General features: G+C 47.1%; 1 protein-coding gene across 1 annotated transcript; it reads right to left on the minus strand.

Annotated features, from left to right (window-relative positions):
* Positions 1-19,157: 19,157 nt before the first annotated feature.
* Positions 19,158-21,965, minus strand: LOC146189130 (uncharacterized). The gene has a single exon (XM_084605184.1). The coding sequence runs from the start codon at positions 21,963-21,965 to the stop codon at positions 19,341-19,343; it is 2,625 nt and encodes an 874-aa protein (XP_084461310.1). The 3' UTR covers positions 19,158-19,340.
* Between the last annotated feature and the right edge of the window lie 3,216 nt (positions 21,966-25,181).

The raw sequence follows: 25,181 nt of genomic DNA on the forward strand, positions 1-25,181 counted from the left end.
GTGCCTCACACGAAATTCAGGTAGCGACTGCTTGCCACTGAGTCCCACTGACACTTCCTTCGTTGTCCCCAATCCCCCGTCCTCGCCCCGAAGACCCCTATTTTCTCTCCAGTCAAGTCTCCTGCGTTAAGCGAGGCTTTCCAGGAACCTAGAGCCGGTGGCGCGGCCCAGGGGGTCGAACGGCGCCCTCAACGACGGGCCAGGAGGTCATAAATTAGACCGCCCGACTGTCCGAAAGAGCGGGGGCGGTAGTCCAGGCATATTCCGCACGGAAAACTGTTTTTTCACGAACTACGTTCACAACAGAAAAAGAGCAAAATTTGGTGTATTGAACCTATCGATGATGGGTAGATGTTTGGACATGGCATAGGCCGACCATCTCCAAGCTTTTTCTTTTTTTTTGTGTTTAAGAAGCTGCGATACGTAAATGCTGAACTGTACCCGTCCCAATGTGCACGAGTTGCACGAGTTGTTCCCAATATTTTTTTTTTTCCAAGTTGCAAAGTGCAAGTTGAAATATCTACTTTCGGAGCGTGCACACTGGAGGTCTTCTTTTACCCCACTTATTTTTACAGAAGTTAGTCAACCGCTTTATTCTCTCTAGGGAGGCGAAGCTAGGACACCATTTTCTTTTGCTGTTATTCAGTTGAGAATGGACCATTTCAGGAACGCGAGCAACAGTAGAAAGAAAGCTACCAAAGATCCCTTCGTGCACAAATTTTATTGCCCACTTGCAAGCTCCCATGTGGAAGGAGGAATGACGCAATGTGCACGGGACAGAATCATCGCCTGTTATCGCAGCCCCAGTGCTGGTATTTCTTTTTATTTCTCTTATTGTCTCATTGCTTCGTTTCTTAATATGCACGGCATAGAATCCTTTCCTGTTATCGCAATCCCAGTGCCATTATTTCTTTTAATTTCTCTTGTTGTCCAGTTGCTTCTTTTCTTCCTGATAAGACAGGTCTGGCGGATGCGAGCAATATTTCCACTGTAACGTTGACCTAAACATATTTGTAAAGATTTTATGCATGCGAATAGCCAACAAGAGATAAAACCAATCACAAACTATGAAAGAAAAATGCAGCCACAGAAATCGCTTTTGAGCCTGAAGAAGAGCGCGCTCGAAGCGAAGAGCACGCTCGAAGCACTCTACGAACGCGCGTTCAAACTCAACAGAGGGCGAATCTTAGAGACACCCTATTCTGCGCGATCAAAAATCCGAAAAGCAACGCATTTAATGAGCCACTTTTTGCTCATGTAAGGATATTGTTGTGCATTAATAAAACGATGAAATGTATCGCGTATTTTGTTTTTTATTCATAAATATTTCCTTAGGATTTGAACACGATTTTGGCTTCGGATCGCTCCGTTTGCACTGCACATTCACTATGTCCACATTATAAAATTTCAAGCTAGGAGAATCTATAGCCTATGTTTAATGCTCCTGTCTCGCATCCTAAAGCTCCCGAGTTCGACTCCCACCCACAAAAATTATCAGAACTCTCTTTCCACTCTAGGGTATATTCTTTGGCTACATAAGCTTCCCTGAGAATTCCAGCGCAAGTTGAATATCTTTAACTGGTTCCTCAAGTATGAGCCATTTAAGACAGTCATTTCGTCACGGTGCGGATGGAAGGCCTGACAGAAAAAGAAAGATAAAAATATGGCCGCTAAATGAATTTGACCAGCAATAAGAACTTCATAGTTATAAGAGAAATTCCTTCTGCTGGAATAGGCCCACAATCCAGGACTCCTTCAGATTTTGGTGTCATCTACCTCTAGTGTAATGTCTAAGGCTGCTCTCAGCCATAAAACTGCTCAGCGTTGCAGTTGGGAACTTGGGGGGCTGTTTTTGCCTTCGGACAAGTCCGTGTCATGTGATACAGACCGCGTCGTCGCGTAATGCCCATTTGCCGAGGTGTTGTGTGCAGCATGCATAGTGCGGAGTATAGGCTGGGATGTGGTTAGGTACTGGTTGGGATCAGCCGCCACTTCCTTCGTCGTTAGGCTTCTGCGTGGTTAGGGAAGCATGTCAGTTTGAACTGATGGTCTCGGATAAAAATGTGCTGCTCGAGCGCCTGTTCTCACAATCGGGAGCAGTCTTGCGAGGTGCAGTTAGCGCAAGCTCTATGGTTAGATTCTATTTGCTGGTCTCTGCTAGAAATGTAAAGGTTGTAATGATTAAAAATGTGGTAATACTGTTAACCAACCGCTCTGTTCAGTTTGTCAGTGTTGTGAATCCTGATATTTGAAGCTCATTCGGAGAACAGCAGGAAAACGTTTCTTGCTAAAACTCTGCTGACGTCCTGCAGAAAAGAGGCCTAAATTGCCATCTTTCAGCAAGCCCGCAAGCTGGATGTCTTACTCCGATTCCATGAATAAATAGACTGAGTGCTGAGTACTTATTGATGATACTTTATTAGAGTTATGGGTAAATTTCTACACTCTAAGGTCAACGCTGGCTGCATTTGTGATATTATTCAATATTACTGAACTGCATGTAGTTAATTAAACAGTCATCACTGAGTGAGAAGTAAAACCAGCGGTCACTCCTTGCACACTTTTAATGCAAAAGCATTACTCCGCTATGTTCACAAGTTTCTGTCCGCAGACCATTTCCACAGACCGTGTTCACAGATCGTGTCCGCACAACGTGTCCATAAACTCGTGTCCGCAGCAGTTGTGAATAATTGAGAAGTGGTAGAGGTTAATGGGTGCTGTCAATCGATAGAGGGTGACGTAATGTTGCCGAAAAATAATTAGGCCAATAGATTAATTCGGTAATAAATTAGAATAACTGGCTCACAGAAAAGGGAAGGCGCAATATCTGTCACACTTATTTTGTGAACCCCTGAACCGCTCGTAAGGAAAGGGAGGAAGGTGGAAGTGAAAGCAGAAAGAGAGAGAATAGGGTGCAGTAGTGGATGTGACGTCAAGGATGTGACGTCAAGAAAGTGACGTCACGCAACCAGAAGTAGAGTCGAAAAGCATAGGAAAGCATTGGCGCGCAATTTGAAAGTACTAAAGACTAAAATGGGCAAACAAAAAGTGAATTAAGCAACTAGAAGCAACTAGAAGCAACCAGAAGCAACCAACAGCAGAATCCGTGCTTTCGTATTGCTCCAATGCAGACTCTGCATAGCTCTTTAATTTTCTTTTGACTATCTATGCATGTACTCTCAAGAGAAGAAGCTCGTGTTACTATGGCAAAGTTGGTCAGATCACATGATTCTCGCATGTGTCGCCATTACAGATATTAACCACCGGGGTGAAAATACCAACATTAACCGTATGACGCCTTTTAGAGCACAGGCCATGGCGTAGGAGCACGCTGTCTTCAAAATGCATTAAACACTTGACGAAACAACAAAAGTTGACAGTTCATTTTCTTTCGTTCACACTTGTAAAAGCCAGATTTTATTTAATGAGCTATACCCATCTATACGGGAAATTAGGAATATCCGAGCTAAATGTGAGATAGTTTACAGGCAAGTTACAGGAACGTACTAAACTACTAATGCACATCAGAATTTTCTGACAGGTTTGTTGCTTTCCATTTTGCTTTCCTCGATGGCAAGTTTAAGATATTATTCAGGTTTTTCAATTTTCTCATTGCTAAAATTTTATTTTATTAAAGTATGGTGAGGTCCGGTCACGCTCCTTGTTGAGCTGAAGACAATTCGAAGGTTTATTTTTGTAGTGAAAAGCACATTGCTTCTTCACAAACATAAAGACATTGACGAAAACACATGGTTCGTGCCACGTACGCTCACGTATGAGATCAGTGTGTTCGCCTGCTTCTTTACTAGCGGAAAAGTAAAGTGACTATAGAACACACGGCATTTAGGATTTACTGTAGCGTCCTAAATACGTGATTTGTAGCACAATGGTAGAAGTAGACCGGACAAAAACAGATTGCGCCATTGCTAGCGTTATATATTCTCTGTCGAACTATCCCAACAAGGCATCTACAATTGAATGACGCAGAGGGACGCCGCTGCTTGCTTTGCGACGGGAGTAGTTATAGTTCATTGTCTTCTGGGTTCTGAATGTCTGCCGCCAGTTTCTTTATACCCCAAGCAGTAGGTTATGAAAGGTCTCGAGAAAGCATAAATGACACCGCGCTCGAAGTAGTCGAATCTATGAGGCTGAAGCTGACGAAGAAAACTATGGCATACCTTACGGGTCACGGGTCAAAGGCATCATGGCCACATTTCGTTATCATCTCTGTAAAATAAGCTCACATAGTCTCAGTTTTGTGCCTGGCCTATTTTGAAGATACCTTTTCAAATTGTGTTTGCCCCACTTTTTTGGTCAAGCATGACAGTAGTTTTGTTACGTTTCGGAGGAATAGCACAACCTTCTTTTCATACTTCAATGTCTATCTTTCAGCTGTGTATTGGCGGCTCAAAATTAAAACACCATAGATGTAGACAAATTGTTCTTACAGCATGCGCCGGCGCCTATTTTTAGAAAGCAACCTGTTAAGGACGCCTGGCTAGTGGTAAAGAGCCCCAACTTTCTTCATTTCTGGCTTCAGGGCTAAAACGTATAAGTTCTTAGGAGTCTATGACAATCTTCCTGGCGTGCGAATCTCTCAAAGACACTAGCACACGACCCAATTTCTTCCCCGAAGGGCGCTTATATATTATCTCTGCCTCAGTAAAAACTTTATTTGGGGCCCTGTTTTAAAATTCGCGGTTAGAACTGACTCTTTCCTTAAACAATATTGAAGCTACTGTACAAGTGCCGTCGCGCCACCTTTTGCCGAGGGGATGAAGTGTATTGTTTACCCCCACCCGCAACAAGAGGGCGCATTCAGCTTTTCCTCGTGGGATACTTGGAAGACAGACCATGTGCTTTTAGAAGAGATTTTACGAAAAATAAACCGTTTGGATGTTTTTTATGACATAAATGGCATACCTCGCTATGTACGCACACTGTGCAACGATGCTTTCTTAGCAAGGTAGTGTAAGGTGACCTCGCAAGAATAACAAAGGGGAATAAAGTGCAATAACTCGGATGTGGAATCGTACCTGCGAGGGAAACTTACAGAGACGTGAACGATGAGGGTGCCCTTATCGCCGCTTCTATTCACTCGTAGTAGGAATGAAATGAATGCGAATGGAAAGTAGATCTGAACAAAGTTAGAGTACTGACGAGCACTAACAATAGCCCAGTGCCTTCCGCGTGAATGTATATGGACAACGTGGTAGGTAGTACATGAAGACAGCTGAATCGAACTACAAGTTTCTGATAACATCGGGAACTAAGCGGCAAAAATTGCATTCACATTCGGAGTTAGGCAATCGAGCTGGTATTTAAAAATAGCGGAACGCACTACACGAGCATAAATATAGATAATTGAAATTCCCTGAATGTACAAAGAGCTTGCAGCTTGGGTTAATTAGAGAAAAACAACTTCCTGAACAATCCAGGACATCTAAACAAGGAAGATAAGCGGAATGTTGGAGTAATCAAACGTAGATGTCTATGGAGAATATATGGATATGATGTAAACCCAAGCATTGTGAAAAAGTAAAATAAGCTACCAAACGTAAAAGCAATTTTTTACTGAAAATCAGGTAGTATGCAATAACAAGATTTGAACTATTGAATCTTTCACAGATTGGCTCCAGGGGCGCTCCAGGGGCTCAAAAAAGCAAAACGAAAGAACCTGGCCGAGTGTTTATAGGTTGGTTGTCTTTCAAACGCAGCGACACACAGCAGTACAAGTTTCTCTCAATGAACTGAAAGTTCTTTAGCTGCAGAAATGCGCTGTTGAAACGATATCGGGGATGTCTTTCTAACTAGAGAATTTTTACGGCGACAACTAATGAAAGAATTTAGAAATTTGTTGACAAAATTTCGAGAGCATTGTAGCATTTACAATACAGAAATGCGAAAGCATAAGCGTTGCTGGTGCACAGGGTGCATCATGTTTGGTCTCATTATCATTATCAACTAAATGCACCATCATTATCATTCTTAATGACATCATTGTCATTATCACTAACTGCAGCTTCATTGTCATTGCTCCTATCATCCTCATTGACAAGGAGAATTATGACGTCCGTTTCAAAATCCTGGGGGTAACGGCTATGGGCCAATAATGCTAAAAAACGTCGACTACAAGTTCCTTATGAAAGTCTTGGAGCGGAGGCTACAGTCTGTTATCAAAGAGCTAATTGGTCTCCACTAGACATGTGGCATTAAGAGCAGGACGATCTACTGAAACATCCACGTTGCAAGAAGCATGCTAGAGCTTGTGACAGCTAAGGACTCCAAGTAGCCATGCTGCAGATTGATTTCGGTAAGGTGTTAGACAGAGTACCACACGACATCCTCTTTCTCCTACTGGATCATGTTGGTGTGGGTTCAATAATTACCGTGGAATTTTGTTGTCAAAGTGAAAATTTACTAAACTTTGATAAAGGGGTTTGTTTGTGGCATGGCTCTCGGAGCACCAGACCAGCTGTTTTCGAGAATGTATACTGGTCCACAACGCCGAACACATACATTGGTGTGACACTCGCCAGCTCTCGTGAAAGCGGGTTGGTTTCGGCCAGCAAGGCGGATGTAATGAGAGAGCTAACCACCCGAAGGGGTGGACGTGGTTTGTCTATATTCGCGCGTGCTACTATCTGCAATGTGCTTCTCGCTGCGTTTCGATGGAGGCGAATCGAAGTGGCTTGCATGTGCTGTGCGATGTCAGCGCACGTTAAAGATTCCCAGTTGGTCGAAATTACTCCGTAGCCCTCCACTGCGGCTCCCCTTTCTCTCTTCCGAATTTCACTCCCACCTTCCTCCCTTCCTTTACGGCGCGGACAGGTGCCCACAGAGCAAATGCGACAGATATTGCTCCTTTCTGTTCCTGCGAACCACTTATTATTATTATTATTATTATTATTATTATTATTATTATTATTATTATTATTATTATTATTATTATTATTATTATTATTATTATTATTATTATTATTATTATTATTATTATTATTATTATTATTATTTAGCTTCAAAAGATGTGGGTCATGTCTGTAAAGAAAAACTTTTTTTTTTTTCATCTCCACAATACCTGTCTGAACGAAAAGGTATTTATGTATCTCGGAGCATACATTGTTTCGTCTGCAAAAAAGAGGAGAACTAGAACACGTCTTTATTTACTGAAATAATGTCTTGTTCTTCTAGGATGTGCTGCAATGAACATTGAAGAAAGCTCTCCCGCTCACACTACATGCGATACGGTATGGAAGCAGAAGTATCATACGGCACAACTCTCCTGCAGTGTGGTGCAGTGTAATAGCTTTCTGTCACTGCTACCCTGAGATCTGATCTGTATGTGAATATTTTGTGGAGAGCGTTACGAAAATCTATGAAGTATTGATCGACAGAGACTGCAGCGCAGAAACTGCGATCCGGAAACTGCGAGGAAGGAAGGAAAAACTTTATTTAGCCTTATATTATTTTGGCGGCTTTGGGGACGTCTTCAGAGATGTCTGCTTGTTGTATCCACAAGAGTTTTCTCTGTCGACCTCGTCCACGTCTACTCAGTGGTCGGTTGCCCTCAGTCCAGGGCTCCGCTGGCTACTGCCGCCCGTTGAACTCGCTGTACCAGGCATTGCTGGTCTTCGCAGCGGTGGCTGAACAGCAGTCTCCCATTGCTCCGCACTCAGGTTTCGAATTTTGGGGACCACATCTATGTTTTGACAGGCCCATGTGATGCGATATAGTGTTGGTTTTTCATCGCACCACGGACATCTGTGCGCGTATATGGTAGGGTGCATTTTGTTTAGTATGTGTAGGTTTGGGTATGAACCCGTCTGTAACTGTCTCCAAATGACAGCTTCCTCTCTGTTGAGAGAACTGTGGAGCAGGGGATATCGCATTCTTCTACCACTGTAGTTTTCTAGTATCGCCAAGTATGCCTTGGGAGCTGGCAAAAGTTTCGCGGACTCGTCGGATGCTCGGAAAGTAGTCTATGCTCGAGCTATCCTGTCGACCTCTTGGTTCCCTGCCACCCCCATGTGCCCCGGTACCCACATAATTTTGTGTCTGGTCTTGTTTTCTTCATGGTTTTAAATTCTGTCGCTCGCTTCGCGGAGTATACGGAGCGCATGACGGCCTATCCTACCATTCATGTAATTTCGACAGGCTATTTGAGAGTCAGTGAGTATCGTTAGCGACCGCCCGGTTCTACAGCCCTCCGCCACCGCTAGAGCGACGGCTGTTTCCTCGGCCTCTGCTACTGTGCAGTGTCGCATAGAGGCGCTGGTCACTTCGCGTAGAGACTCTGAAGCAAATGAAAAAAGTTACATTACACACTGCCAGTTAGGAGTGCTGTAGGTGTGTCAAACATGCATGTATTTATTGCATTGTACTTTATTGTGCTATATTGTATTGTATATCGCATTGTATACTATTGTAATCTAGAGTTTTGTTATTTTGTACCCTTATATATCGTACCCTTATTGTGTTAAAGACAATGAAGATAAAAATCCTGGGCGTGGCACAGTGGCTTTTAACCCTCGATCCTCGGTGGAGACAGGATTTATTTGTCAACTATCATCTTCAAGGTATACAAGGAGAATTATGATGTGCGTTTCACGAATCCGTGTGCGGCGCAATTGGGTAAAGCGCTCGGTTGGGAATCCAAGGGATGAGGGTTCGATTCTCGGTGGAGAAAATATTTATTTATTTTTAGCTATCTTCCTAACGGTAGACAAAGAGAATTATAATACGCGTTTCGGTTAATGACGTCATTTGATTGACAGCTATAGTTGGACAGCACGCCGGGCACCGTGAGTATGAGCCATTGAAGGCTTTCGCCCTAGTATCGACATGTAAGTTCAGAGTTACCTAATTTAGAGTTAAAAAAAAAAATCTTGGATATTGACACTGTTTTCTTTCGCAAGCATTATTTTCCCAATGTTTATGCTATCACTATAAAGCAACGCTTTAGTTGCGATGTTGGGTTGGGTTGCGAATTGTGTAGGGCAGCAATTACAACAATCAGTGGGCGCAGCTTGGGCGCTGATTTCTTGAAAAATAAAAGTGACTAATTTTCGAAAGCAGCCTGCCCTCCCAATCGCTATTATCAGAATCGTGCTTTTGTGCTCGCATATTATACGCGGCGAAAGTAATATAGAATACACCGGCATGACAACACTTCCCTATTCCGTCGCCTGGCGTCGCCTTCAGACTGGGACATTCCCACACCCGCTCCTGGTGAGCCATATGCTCCCAGGAGAAATATCTTAATTCTGTGCAAACTGTGACTGGAGAGGGACCCTCGAACACATCCTCTGGGACTGCCCCTTTTCTCCCGGGAGGGGTCTAAATCTGACGCCGCAACTCTGGGAGACCATGCTGCGCTGCTCGGACCCTGGGCTCCAGCTAGCCGCCATCCAGCTGGCCTGGGACGCCGCCGGCCAACAACGTCTGCCGGCCTGCGTCTGAGGCGGGGCACCCGCCATCCATCCCCAGCGACGGAGGGCCGGAGCCTCTTCATCCGCTGGAATAAATAAAAAGTTCTGCTCTCTCTCTCTCTCTTGTGACAGGGGCATGTAATTTCAGACCGCGGTAGGCGGTCCTCACTGCCGTTTTGCATAGAAGCTCGTCTGAAGTCCTGAAATACTGAAAGACATGACAGATTTCGAGGAAAAGTTAAGGAATTCTTCTTTGTGACAGATTTAAAAAAAAACATTCTGGTTAAGAAGCATCTCTGAGTGTAGACTAAACGGGGGACGTACACCTCGGGAGGGCGACATATGTCTTGCTCTTGCTTACTACGCATCGCGTTATGAAAAAAGGAAGTGAGGGAAATTATTCCTGTAGCACGGAGATTTGAACTGCCGTCGTGGATGTTCTCTAAGAGCGGCCCAATGGGCTGGGCCACAAATCATTTCAGCAAGCGCTGCAGATGTACCATGGTTCTTGGATACAAAGCTTAGCTTACACGCATTTTCAAAGAAAAAGTTACAGAGTGTCGGAAAGAGTGCTTAATCCTATTAATGCAAAATTTGAGAAGGATTAAGGTGGGATAAGATGCACGTAAAGATGGAAAGGACGGTGTATTAGGGAATTATTATTCTATTAGTGAATAGATGGATTAGGATTTATAAGGGATGCATATTATTGCGAAGATTAGGTCCTCAGTCTGACATTCCCAGCACAGTGTAAAGCCCTTTCGCATTTATCTCCATTTAACTCGGTCCTCTGCCATGCGGATTCAGTTAACCCCCACAAACTTTCTAATCTCAACTTTTTGCTGTCTTCTAGTTTGCTGACCTCATCTTCGAACTCGGTCTTACCCTTAGCTACCATCGGTTATCCTCCCTACACTTTAAATTCCCTGCTATTGGCCCTTCCGTCTTCCGGATTTAGATTAGAATGCAACTTGCGTTTCTTCCTTGACAAACTCTGCACACTTCCTGTTTCTTAACGGTACACCTATCATTCTTTTTTTGTTCTGTATCTTTGTGCATTGTCTCCGACTTAAGTGTAACCCCGTTAGTTAGCTCCGCGCTTCTACCCCATTGCTTAGTACCAGTAAGATACAGCAGTCATATACTTTGGTGTTGAGGGACACTACATAATACGCGCCTTTTACGACCTGATAGTACTTGTGCGCTGCGTCCCAATCTTATTTTCCTAGTTATTTTACTCTCATAGTTCGGATTTGTGGCCACTGCTTCTCTTGAGAAGGCGTATCGTCTTACAAATCCCAGAACCTCGCTGCTAATCGTATACTGCTACACTCTTCTAAGGCTGTTGAAAATTCGTCATCAGCAGAAACGAAGACAGTTGTCCTCCTGTAACCTAGTGTACGTGGCTTTTATTTTTAACCTACCTGTCTTTTCTTCCGGTTGCTCACCTCTTTGATATCGTCTCCCTCTTCTTTACTATCCCTTTACTTCTACCACCCCAGTTCAAGTGCTTTTGATGATTATATAGTAGACACCGCGGCTGGCAAACAGCTCTTTATTTCCCTTTTCATTTATTTGAATAAAACAACTACACATTAGCTGACCAATACTCAAGACTATCCGTTCTGCTTTTTCTGTTAATGATTATCACTCGCGATTCGTTAACTGAGGTACTTAGCCAAGCAATCGCATAAGTGAATCGCAGATTACTGGGGTATATCTGCCACTGACTTGGCAATCGAGCCCATTCGTGGGAACGAAAAAGAAAATATTCGCCTACCGTTGATTTTAAACCCATGCAGAGAGAGAGATCACTTTCGCTGCCCACTCCGTTCGGCCACTTCGCCATCAGAAAAGTCGTTTTTTTATTTTTATTTTTATGAGCTAAACCGTTAGTATTAAAGTCAAAGAACTGCATACCGTCGTCTCCATCTCCGCTGAGAAAGCTGCTTTTAGGACAGAATTAGGTAAGATTCATTTTTTCTATGAGGCTTAATTTCAACATCTGCCTCCATGTGGTATATGACGGATTGCGTTGATGCCTGACACCCAACATTTGCTCTGCGGGCTCCAGGTTTTCCTACCCAGCCTGTGGGCTTCGATGCTTCTTGCGCATGCAAGAAGTGCACACGTGTACAACCAGACAGCGCATGATCGTCCGGTCCATCAGCTGACATTAAATGACGTTTCACAGCGCCGGAGCTTGATAACCCTAAGCAAACAGCAAAAGAGTGGATTGCTGATGCGATGCGGTCCCACACTCGGCATGCACCATGGTTGCAACCATAGAGTTTCTTACTCTTGCCTAGAGGGAAAGCTGTGCTGCCGTCAATGGGAGTTTACATGGAGTTTCCAGACGGCCAGTTCAGCCACCATGGGCGCTCAAAGCATCATGGGCCGGAGAGCTACCGAGTGCAGAACTACAACTTTTGGCCAAAACTAATGCAAAGATAAACGTTGTTCTACCGTAAATAATGTCCTAAGATTAAATATTGTGACTATAAATTGCAAAAAGAGGGAGAAACACTATGTCAGTGTGAGATTTGTCCAATATAATCGATGGCTCTTTCTCCTATTGGCTTAGTTTTGAGCAGCACAAATACCAATATTTCGCACCTAATACCCAAACTTTGAAACAAAAAAACGTTATGAAAATATTTATGGTTGTACAATCAATTAAGGAAGTTTTAGTTGCATTTCGGGAAACAGAAACCATTTATTGGTGACGTCTGCTTTTGCGCCTTCGCTACTATGGCTTTCGCGGTCAATGTACGCACCTTCAGATGATGGTGATGACGAAAAAGAAATATCACAGTAACGCCACTCCACGTACCCTAGAAAAACCGACTGTCCCGCAACAAGTAGCACACCGGCCCATGATTCTTAGCGCGCCCATGGTGGCTGAAGTGCTGCGCCCTCAGCTTTCCCTCTAGGTATACCTAGAGGGAAAGCTGAGGGCGCAGCACTTCAGTGTAAGGAACTCTATGGTTGCAACGGCCCAACGCCTACCGTCGTGACTTACGCGGACAGCGCCTGGGGTAGACTGCAGAGTCCCTCGTGGCTCTGGTCCCTTCACTGCGCAAAGGTATCAACTATATTATGGAGTTTTATTGAGGTGAAAGCCTTTCTCGGCTATGTGTCCGAAGCCGTTCCGTTGCTCTCTGAAAAGTTAGGATCAAACGAGTGGTTGTGATCGATAGATGAGGATATCAGAATGCTGCAGAAAAAAATGTTATGTCGATAGGACGGGAGTGGGAGTGAAAGCGGAAAGAAAGGAAGGCGTAGTGGAGAGCTGCTCAGTAATTTAGACCGCCTTGGAATCTAAACGTGCACAGACACCGCCAAGCACACTGCGTTTCGCCTTCATCGAATCGCAGCTTTCGGCGGTCAGGAGAAAGAAAGAAATTCAACAGGATAGTTAAGCGGGCGAGTTGGTGATGCATCATCCAAAAAACAGCACGAACAAACGGGGACGACAGGGGGGGACAGCAACAGCGCTTGTTCCTATTGTTTCTTCCTGTCGTCCCCGTTTGTTCGCGCTGTTTTTTTTTTGGAAGAAAGAAAGAACATTTCCTAAATCCCTGGCCTTGCTACAAAAAGCTATACAAGCGGCGCGCGACGTGTACAGTGTGCAGCAGCAACCCTCAGGCTTTAACATTTCCCCAGTGCAGATGCTGCATTGCTTTCGCAATTTCGTAGGCCGTCATTTCACCCGCCACCGCTCAGGTGGTGGACGACGGCTGTTGCGACGCGCGTCTTTCTATCTCTCTTCTTTTTCCTTCTTCTCTACTTTCTCTCTCCTGTCTGCATGAGGCAGTGGAGGTGACTCTGCTACAGAGCCAGTAGCAGGCCCGTGTATTTTCTTGTCTTTCTTCCTACAGCCACAACAACGACAAGCTCCCATGTTGCGACTCAAGTTTAACAAACAGGTTTTCGCATTTACGTTACACCATCAGAGCTTCTGAAGGAAGCTGTTTCCGTGCGTCACTGCTTGACACCGACGAGGCAGAATTCCTGAAGCTTTCAATACGCATTTAGTACAGGTTTTCCCGCTCGTCTTATCTTGTCGTGCCTCTGCTCCTGGCTTTTTTTTGGAAAAGTGTTCAGTTTCTATGCAAACGTTGTCAGTTCGAGTAATTTCAGCAGACCAGATTCGTTCCTTCTGAGGTCAGCTTTGACCTTTTAGTCGACCATTTTCTCGCAAGCCTAGAAAAGTGCTTCGTTCTTCGTTATTTTTAAACTCACATAAAAAGTCTGGGTTTTTGCGTATCTATGAAAATATGTTTTCCAGCAATTACAAATAGGTATTTACTCATTATACATTTATTTGTTGAAGAAGACCAATACACTGAGAGGAGAGTCAGCGCCGTGCCATAACCATCTCGCATCTATGGTTGAAAGGGCTAAGTTAGTAACAAGGTTCAGATAAAGTGCGCATGAGGTCATGTATACGACTGTGTTGTCATCTGCGCTCAAACACATCGATTCAACTAGCAAACCCTCTATTCGTCACCTCAGTCAATCAGTTCAGTCGTTCAATCGTGTCCGACTCTTCGTGACCCTATGGACCATGTCACGCCACGCTTTCCGGTCTCTCACTATCTTCCTAACATCACATAACTTCATCTGCAGTGCCTCGAGGATGCCATCTAACCATCGCGTTCGCTGCCTACCCCTACTCCGGCGACCCTCAACCTTTACCAACATCAAATCTTTCTCCAGCGACTCCTCTCTTCTCATCAGATGACCAAAGTAGCTGAGCTATTCGTCACCTATTCACAATTCATATAATGATCTCCCTATATCATACTGGAAGCGCGATTTTACCGAGCAGTAGTTAATCATCATTGTGCTTGTTATATAAAGTAGCACAAACCTCATGAACTTTCAGATTTGTTTTACAGGCTTTTATGCTGAACATCTTACAAATCGAAGAAGCTTGGTTGTGGTTGATAATAAGAAGACGGGAGTTTTCTTGGCTCACCTGAACGACCTTCGACAAGCTGATTTGTTGTCTTGTTTATCTTGTCTGTACCAGTGAACATCGAATAACTGGAACACCAATCGGTCTATAACCTCTTAAAAGTTGTAAAGCCGCGATTTCATTAACCTGAAAAGCCCTAAACAGTTAGGGCGCTTTATCATGTAGTTGCAACTACGTGATAACTGCCATTTTATCTCTAACGGTCGCTGTACGCCGAGCGCATTGCTTCTAAAAATGAGCTTCGATACATGCACCTGCAGAACATCTCCATTTGAATTGACCTGTTAATTATAATATAAAACAGACAGAAAAGAAACGCAATGACAAGTGACTATGAAATGCGAACAGTTAAAGAGCACATTAATCGAGACAATGAACCCCTCAACAACTACACTTGTTAAAAAAGGGCATTGTTGCACCAAAATGTTATCAGAAATAACTAGTGGCTATTTTAAGAATAGCCTGATTGTATGGACGAAAATTAAAAATATGGTGTCGTTTTGATCACTCCAATGCATATATATTATGTGAAGTTTAACCCACAAGTGGAGAGACCAAGCAGTTCGAAATCTAAAATTCCTCCTGGGCGACCGTCGAATATGTTAGTAGTGATTGTTGAAGGATTGTACGTTGAGGCACTTGTCGACACCAGCGCCGCTTATTCCGTCATGCATTTCTCTGTGTTCTCATCTGCGCAAAGTTCTAACGCCATACATTGGTCCGCCACTTCGTGGAGCTAATGGAACTCTTATGAATCCCACCGGCCAATGCACAGCACGTGTCCTCATCGATAACCAGCGGCATCATATTGAATTTATTGTGCTCCTCACGTGCATTCATCTCATGATCTTGGGGTGGGATTTCTTATCGTCGGCGTCCGCCCTCATCTCTTGCCGTGAGCGTCTTATACATCTTGCGGACCCCGATATATTACCGACTTCTGATTGTTCACCACCACATGTGTTCGTAGCAGTTGATTTCGTTTTGCCCCCAGGACGCGAGCAGCTGATCATCGTGGCATTGGACTACCCTCTCGATGGCGAGACCTTCCTTATGCCCGCTCATCGGTGGACCTCCGAAGGCCTAGCTCTTGCCTCCTGCCTCACCTCCTTCACCCGTGGTTGCGCGGTGGTTGCGGCCCTCAATACAACTCTCCAGCCGTTCTTACTGCCCAGAGGAGCCAGTGTTGGGTTTCTTTTTGACTGCGATCCCGTCCCCCTCAACACACTTTCCAGCGCACCACCGCCTGTTGCCAAGCCTCCATTTCCGACATCCTCTGCGCTCGCAGCCGCCATCAGCCCTGGCCTTACATCCGAGCAGTCCACAGCTCTGCTAGACCTCCTCTAGCGGCACCGAGAGTCTTTTGATGTGTGCGCTTCAGCGTTGGGGAAGACCTCCATCACCTCTCATCGCATAGAGACGGATGGCTCTGCTATTGTTCGACGACGGCCGTATCGCGTTTCAGCAGCAGAACGCAAAGTCATTGAGGAGCAAGTTGCTGACATGCTTGCTCGAAATGTCATCCGGCCATCCACGAGCTCTTGGTCCTCACCTGTGGTCGTCGTTCGAAAAAAAGATGGCTCAGTCCGCTTCTGCGTGGATTACCGGGCACTTAACAAGATCACGCGCAAGGATGTTTACCCTTTGCCTCTTATTGATGACGCATTAGACTGTCTCCAAGGCGCTAAGTATTTCTCCAGTCTCGACCTCCGCTAGGGATACTGGCAAATTTCTATGCACGATGCAGACAGGGACAAGACTGCCTTTTCTACCCCCGATGGTCTCTACGAATTTAACGTGATGCCTCTCGGACTCTGCAATGCGCCGGCCACCTTCGAGTGCATGATTGATACTGTGCTTCTCGGCATGAAATGGAAAACATGCCTATGTTATCTCGACGACATCATTGTCTTCTCGTCAAACTTCGCTCAGCACTTACAGCATCTCACTGAAGTCCTCACGTCCCTTGCCCAGGCAGGGCTTCAGCTAAATACCAAGAAATGCCACTTTGCCAGTAAGACCATCAAAGTACTCGGCCATGTCGTCAGTAAGGCAGGAATCCAGCCTGATCCCGAAAAAAATTGCGGCTGTCGTTAATTTTCCTCGGCCCCAACGTCAGAAAGATCTTCGCAGCTTCCTTGGCTTAGCCTCCTACTTCCCCCGTTTTATTCGAAACTTTGCAACAATTGCGGCCCCGTTACACAAGCTCGTGTCTTCCCAAATGTTTTACACCTGGTCCACTGAATGTGAAGACGCCTTCAAAGCTCTCAAGCAGGCACTCACTTCCACTCCTGTACTTCGCCATTTTGACGCTCACGCGTCCACAATACTTCACACAGACGCCAGTGGCCACGGTATTGCCGCGGTTCTCTTGCAACGCAACGCAGTGTCTGAAGAGCAAGTCGTCGCATACGCCAGTCGTATGCTTACTGCAGCTGAGCGTAACTATACTATTACCGAGCAAGAGTGTCTCGCCGTTGTTTGGTCGGTTCAAAACTTTCGACCTTATTTGTATGGCCGCCACTTCACCATTGTCTCAGACCATCACGCACTCTGTTGGCTGTCATCGCTGAAGAACTTATCGGGTCGACTGGGTCGCTGGGTACTACGTCTTCAAGAATACACCTTCACCATGACTTATAAATCTGGACGAAAACACCTCGACGCTGACGCCCTCACTCGGTGCCCATTGATACCTACTGACGCGGCCCCACATACGGTTTCCTCTCCCTCCTGCCATCCGAGTCAGCCTTCTGCTGGCCATCTGAATGTTGCACCCATCGCTATAGCTCCACTCGAGAACAATGCTGATTTCTCGTCCCTGCAGCTGACTGACCCTTACCGCCGCACAATCACGCTCGCCTCCGTGGAGAATTAGTTGTCCCAAACAGTCGCTTGCGCCGTCAGCTTCGTCGGTTCCGATTTCCCCATGGAACACTTTACCGCGACGTTTATCACCCTACGGGTCACTGCTTGGTACCCGTTGCCCCTCGCTCCCTTCGTTTTAAAATTATGGAGGCTTACCACGACGACCCCACTGCTGGACATTTAGGCCACTTTAAAACTTACGACTGTATCAAGAGCCGCTACTTTTGGCCTGGGCTTTCTGCCAGCGTCGCCAAATACATTTTATCATGTCCGTCTTGCCAGCATCGCAAGTGTTCAACATCCCCTCCTGCTGGCCTACTGCAACCTCTACCTTGCCCATCTGTGCCTTTTGACACGGTCGCCATTGACTTGTTTGGTCCTCTCCTTTTGACGTCAGAAGGCAACCGTTTTGTTGTCACTGCCAACGACCACCTAACGCGGTACGCTGAAACCGTACCTCTTCGCTCCGGTGCCGCCTCTGAAGTCGCCGATTTTTTCCTGCGTGCGATAGTTTTGCGTCATGGTGCTCCTCGTATTCTCATTAGCGACCGTGGAAAGACGTTTCTTTCTCAAGGACTTGAGAAAGAAATGTCTTTCCACGGTCGCTAATGAGAATAAGTCCTTGAGGAAGTACTGCGCGTAGCCAACAACGTCCATAAGGCTTCTTCTAGCTACCACCCTCAGACCAACGGACTCATCGAGCGGTTTCATCGCACTTTGTCCGACATGATACCCATGTATATCGCTCCTGATCACCAGAACTGGGACAACGTTTTACCTTTCGTCACCTACGCCTACAATTCCGCTATTCAGCGCACTACTGGTTATAGCCCTTTCTTTTTAGTTTATGGCCGTCAACCATCGACAGTATTCGACACTACTTTCTTCTCTGCTGCCTCTATGTCTTAATCTCTGGGCGAAGAGATTGCCACTTGTATGGCCCAGTGTCGCCAACTTGCCCGTTTGAACACTGAAGATTCTCAACAAGAACGCAAAGCCCTGTATGATCAACGCCATCGAACTCCCTCATTTTACCCCGGTGATGAAATTCTCCTGTGGACGCCAACCCGCATTCCTGGCCTGTGTGAGAAGTTCCTCCATCGTTACATTGGCCCTTATACAGTACTCCAACAAACGTCTCCGGTGAACTATCGCGTTATTCCCTCGCACACCGTCGCAGATAGACGTCGTCGCTCCGAAGAGATCGTCCACGTCTCGCGCATGAAGCCTTATGCCCGTCGTCCTTCATCCCTGTAATCAGCGACTAGGGTGGCCGCTCTCTTGTCGGGGGGATTTGTGTGAACGCAGCGCGTGAACTTTCATCTCTTTCATCTGTATAGATCATCATCATCGCTGACTGCTGCTCGGAGCGTCGCGCGTTGTGTGCCAGCTGGTTCTGGAAAAGAACAGACGTTTGTGCAAGTGCTGTCCCACAATATATTCTTTAAATAAGCACGCTTAGCTTCAATCAACCTATGCAAATACAATGCCCATCTTGATGTTTAGAGTAGTTGTTGGCGAGGTACTCAGTGGGCATTTCTCCTAATATAAAAGCTGGGGAACGTCTTAAATATGACACTTTCGATTGCTGTAGAGATTTTATATGTATGTAGTTTTTGTGAGAAAGAAATACTTATCTTCTGCCAATAGCAAATTATAACTTCAGCGCCCCGGTTGTGAATGTTCCCTTGCCATTTGAAGCCGTCTCGTCACAGGCAGCTCGGAATGCGAAAACTGAAACTAATCCTAATTATTGAAAACTAGAAATGAATTCTTGATCTTGATTAGCATGAGCCCTTAATTCAAGCACGAGGCGTAGATCATGAACTTCGGGAAAATGCCTTCCCAAGCGAAATAATCTTTATTTTGTTTCTCTGTAGCATGAACGATGCGTCCTAGCAGACTCCGCCTGCTCTTGGTCCGGGCGGCGGGCAAGGGCAGCGCAGTGGCTATCATGAGCAATAAATAAGCCTGCTGCTGAGAGGAGTGCCATTTGTGGCCACCGTTGTCCCAGACCGCTCGGATGAAGACGCTGTTCTTGATGGCACTTATTTCACAGCTTATTTCTTGACGGGGGTAATGATCTTGACATGGGGAGCAGCGGCACCATAGCCAAGGCCAGCGCCTCCGCTCACGATGGTCTTGTAGTGAACGTTGTGAGCCAGGGCGGGAGCAGCAGCGATGGTGTGGCCGAAGCCAATACCGGCACCATAGGTGGCGACGGGAGCAGCAACAGCTGCTGTACGGTAGGAGACGGCGGCTGGGGCAGCATGGACAGCCACGGCAGCCGGAGCAGCGTGGTGGACAGCGACCGCAGGGGCAGCGTGGTGGACGGCCACAGCTGCGGGGGCTGCAGCGTAAGCAGGGGCTGCGGCGTAAGCGGGAGCTGAGAACGAGACGCGGCTGGAGTATCCTGGAGCGGCGAGGGTGTGGCCGAAACCAAGACCGGCACCGAAGGTGGCGACTGGAGCAGCGATGGCGGCGCTGCGGTAAGCAACAGCTGGAGCGTGATGAACAGCGACGGCAGCTGGAGCGTGATGGACGGCAACGGCAGCTGGAGCGGCGGCGATCGCTGGAGCAGCGAAGCTCACTGCAGGACGAGCGTAAGCGACGGCAGGGGCTGCGGCGGCGTAGCCTCCGGCGTAGCCTCCGGCGAGTGTGTGGCCGAAACCCAGACCAGCACCGAAGGTGGCTACTGGAGCGGCAACAGCAGCGGTGCGGTAGGCGACCGCTGGAGCGTGGTGGACAGCGACAGCAGCTGGAGCAGCGGCGACAGCTGGAGCAGCGAAGCTGTAGGCGGGGCGAGCGACGGCGACGGCCGGGGCCGCGTGGTGGACAGCGACAGCCGCTGGCGCAGCGGCAGCGAATGCGGGCGCGGAGTAGGAGACGCGACGGAACTGGGTGTACGCAGGAGCGGCGGCAAAGGCGGGCGCAGCGGCGATGGTGTGGCCAAAACCAATACCGGCACCGAAGGTGGCAACTGGAGCAGCGACGGCCGCGGTACGGTAGGCAACGGCCGGAGCGTGGTGGACAGCGACGGCAGCAGGGGCAGCGGCCACAGCTGGAGCAGCGAAGCTCACAGCAGGACGAGCGACGGCGACGGCGGGAGCCGCATGGTGGACAGCGACAGCGGCTGGGGCAGCAGCAGCGAATGCGGGCGCGGAGTACGAGACGCGACCGAACTGGGTGTACGCTGGAGCGGCGGCAAAGGCGGGGGCAGCGGCGATGGTGTGGCCAAATCCAAGACCGGCACCGAAGGTGGCAACTGGAGCAGCGACGGCCGCGGTACGATAAGAAACGGCCGGAGCGTGGTGGACAGCGACGGCAGCAGGAGCAGCTGCCACAGCTGGAGCAGCGAAGCTCACAGCAGGACGGGCGACAGCTACGGCGGGAGCCGCGTGGTGGACAGCGACAGCGGCTGGGGCAGCAGCAGCGAACGCGGGCGCGGAGTAGGAGACGCGGCGGAACTGAGTGTACGCAGGAGCGGCGGCAAATGCTGGTGCGGCAGCGATGGTGTGTCCGAAACCAAGACCAGCACCGAAGGTGGCAACTGGAGCAGCAACGGCGGCAGTGCGGTAGGAGACGGCTGGGGCGTGGTGAACGGCCACTGCGGCTGGAGCGGCGGCGACGGCTGGAGCAGCGAAGCTAACAGCAGGACGAGCAACGGCGACGGCAGGGGCTGCGGCGGCGTAGCCTCCGGCGAAGCCTCCGGCGAGTGTGTGGCCGAAACCCAGACCGGCACCGAAGGTGGCTACGGGAGCGGCAACAGCAGCGGTGCGGTAGGAGACGGCTGGAGCGTGGTGAACGGCCACTGCGGCTGGGGCAGCGGCGGCGAAAGCTGGGGCTGCAGCGACAGTGTGGCCGAAACCGAGGCCAGCACCATAGGTGGCTACTGGAGCGGCGACGGCTGCGGTACGGTAGGAAACAGCTGGGGCGTGGTGGACGGCCACGGCGGCTGGAGCGGCGGCCACGGCGGGGGCTGCGAAGCTAACGGCGGGGCGAGCAACAGCGAAGGCTGGAGCGGCGTGCTGAACGTAGCTGACAGCAGGTCGGCTGACTGCAACTGCTGGAGCGGCAGCAAAAGCCGGAGCAGCGTGGTGGACGTAGCTGACTGCTGGGCGGCTGACGGCAGCGAAGGCTGGCGCAGCTGCGGCGAAAGCTGGGGCGGCGGCGAAGCTGACAGCGGGGCGGCTGACAGCGACGGCCGGGGCCGCGTGCTGTACGTAGCTGACAGCGGGACGGCTGACAGCAACAGCAGGAGCGGCGTGGTGCACCAAGGTAGCGGCGGGGGCGGCCGCGAAAGCTGGGGCCGAAGCGACGTAACGCTGAGCGAAGCCGAAACCATAGCCGGCTGGCCTAGCAAATGTCGCAGCCGGAGCAAATGCTGGAGCAGCAGCGAAGCTCACGGCTGGGCGGCTGACAGCAACGGCTGGAGCTGCGTGATGGACGAAGGTGGCGGCTGGAGCCGCAGCCACAGCAGGGGCGGCATGGTGGACAGCGTAGCCACCGATGCCACCGTGGAGGGCGGCACCGACACCTCCGTGGAGGACGGCAGCACCACTGCCGCCATGCAGGAAGCCGGCGAACGCGACGGAGAGAACTCCGAAGAATACAGATGTGGCCTGCGTGCAGAACAATGGCCTCGATTGAGCGCCCGCGTTTTGCGACGAACCGATAGCACGCATCCGCCTCGAGACGCGTGACCTCGCCTCGTTACTGCTGACTTCGGCTCGATATCTGAACTAAGTCGCCGCTGAGGATTGCCGATGCTTCTTGAACGCTGCCACCGTAAACACCTTTATGCTTTTGTTTTTCTTTCACTCGAATTATGATGCTGTATCTATCAGCTCAGTGGGTCAATAATGGATGCTATGACGCGAAGTCCTTTCATGTGATCAGAAGTAATCAAAGATCTCTGATGGCCAGAAACGGTACTTCTCAATGCTCTACACGGATTTATTACCTTAGCTCCTCTTTGTTGTGCAAAACAGGCTGTCATAGCTAGAGAAGGTTAATGAGGCAAATATGAAATTACAAGTTACCTTATCGTTAGTCGAGTTTGCCATGACAACTGTTAAAAATGGTCACCTATTTTTGGTACCTTTTTGTTACGCCTGAGAAAGTACTGTTTACATCATAGAGTTTTTGTACGATATATTTCGACATCCTCCGCAAATCTCCTGTACTGGCCATTAACAATGAGGTTCTTCTCGTAGACGGCTTGTTTTCGGTCTTCTATGGAAGCTCTAGATGAACACCTTTAGGTAATAAATGTAAATTATGCCTTTAAGCACTACACATATCTTGCTTGAGTGCGTCCACGAGCCGTGGAGGTGGTTTTCATATCGCAGTGGACTTGACACAAAACTTAATAAATGTCTTGACATGTATCCTACCACAAAACGCAAGAATCGTTGACATCACATGGTGGTCGTCTCCACAATTAGTAATGTTTTAGCCGCAAAAATCTTCATCGCTTCTAAAAATGACATGGGCATGAATGAATACAGTGTCATTTTACACTTAACTGATGCAGTTTTTCCTATAATACCTGCACTGAACAGTCATAGATGAAATTAACCTGCAAAATTAACTTTGACGACTGTTTTTAGAACCAAGTGTTTATCTGAATTACTCTTTATTTTTATAGACATAAACTGTAATCTTAGCGCATAGGGTTGTTGTCATAGTCTAGTGACGTTTTTGGTTCACGCCTGCAAGGTGATCCTCAGCAGAAAAAAAAAGCAATTTATTCAGCTGAGTTATCCTAATGGTCATTGTTTAGTTTGTGCAAGGAAAATCTCATTTGCAAATTTCTTGGACACCGATCAGCAAGCCTTTAATAGGGATGTGCGACTAAGTGGCAATTTCGAATACCGAATCGAACATCCTCCAATTAGATGATTCGAATGATTGAAATAACGTATCTCAAAAATTATTCAAAGAAAGTAAATATCTGCTAAATATTTAAGTATGCTCCGAATAAATTGCCAAAGTTGCGATTAAGACCCAGCGAAGTATTTTCCTTCCACGACAGGTGCAAAAAAAGAGCACCGGACCACGCCTATCACCCTATGGCAATAAATATTGGCGAAATTAACTGTTCAAAGGCGCTACGTGCGGTTCATTAGTGCTACCTCCATTATAAAAGTTTTGTGTCATCAATTAAAAAATAACTTTTATACTCATTCAGCTTAACATTCCTGGACTTGAGAATAAATTCATGCGTGTTGAGGGTTTTGCAGCTAGAGCTTTAACTCCGTAATTTATAGCCCCTAAACACAGCCGCTCAAGCTTCAAAGGTTCACATTTGCGCTTCTTTTTTTACAATCATATTTCCTCTGTAGTAGCGAATATTCGTACGAATTTTCGATTCCCTCTAATCGCTATTCGATTCGTATGCAATTTGGCAGCGGAGCTTTGCTACTCATGTTCGATTCGCTGGCGAAGTTGCACCATTCGCACTCGGTTCCGTTTTCAAAAGGAACTATTCGCATAACATCGCCTAGAAGCTTTTTTTTTTTTTTTTGAAGTGGCAGTTCTTGATTGTACACCGTAGCTGTTCGCGTTTGTGCGACCGTGCGACCAACATGCGCACGTGGTCAACGGGGTAGAGAACATAATTTTGGCACATTTAACATAATTTTGGCACTTTTCTCCAATGCAGTTGATACCGATGCCAAGAACAGTTTAGCTGCGAGTTTAGTTTACAATGTTCGGTACCTGCTCGTAATTTAGCGGTGAGGTTCCATTAGGAGCTGAGTTTCCCGTCCATATTTATATATGCCTTCTTCAAACTGTAGCTGCAAGATGAATTGTGTAACCGAGGTTATGGTGAATAACAATTGGAGTACCCCAAGATTTATTGGCACTAAAGAAGATACTTAGGATTGTAATAATTTTGGCATGAATTTAGTACAAAATTGTTGACTGGGCCCTTCTCATGGTCTCACGGTATTCGCACACTGTTTCCATTGTCATATGGGTTAACGTTGCTTTCCTTGAGAAATCCCAATCTTGACTTTTTTTAGGACATTTTAGCAGAGGGTCCAGTATGCGTAGATGTAATAAAAAGGCTGTAGCACTGCGTACAGTATAGATTATAGCTTGTCTCAAAGAATTTTGCGTCAAGATTCATTGCCTAACTAGTTTACTCAAATCCTAAAGCTTGCATAAAATACGTTACGTAAATTTCAATATTTTCAAAGCAAGCTTTCAAAGGCGTGGTGTAATACCTTAAACCGGTGCATTATGAACTTATATTTTGTCTGTCGGCTTAGATTCCCCTAACGCGAACGGAAGGGTGAAGCAGGAAAACTCGCGTTTGTAATTAAGCCATTACCTTGCTGCATTCAGAATAAAGTCGCAGCACCAGAGGTAAATTCTACTTACATCGAAATGACGTGGGAAAATCGAACCTCTCCCTTATTTTGTCTTCAATTATATTGTTAATTTGCGTGAACGGATGCTTTTCACGTTATCTAAGCCTTAATGAGAGGAACTAGGCTATCACATTTTTTCATAACGGAATGCTTACGAAGCGCGAGCGTACCTTTCTGTAGCTCTCTGAGATATTTTCAGAGGATGTTGACAGACAATCTCTGTCATTTCAGCCCCCTTATGAAGCCGCTTAATCATTAGAACAATTTTAACACGTTGGAAAGGAAGCTTAACTATGATAGGTCATCGAATAGTCTCTTGAAAAGCTGCTACCTAGATGTAGCACACGCGGCCGCAACCTTTCTTGTTATGTTACTTTAGCGAGTATCCTTCATAAACCTTTTGCATGTGCGTCGAACTCGATGTTTTTCAAAACTAGTCACGAAGTATTTACTCTTCTCGGTCATGGAAATTACCCTTTTTTATACCTTAAGCACTTCTTCAGAAACGCTTAGAAACTT

Source organism: Amblyomma maculatum, chromosome 5, assembly GCF_055883805.1.
Source record: "Amblyomma maculatum isolate TAMU_Amacu chromosome 5, ASM5588380v1, whole genome shotgun sequence".
NCBI lineage: Eukaryota > Metazoa > Arthropoda > Arachnida > Ixodida > Ixodidae > Amblyomma > Amblyomma maculatum.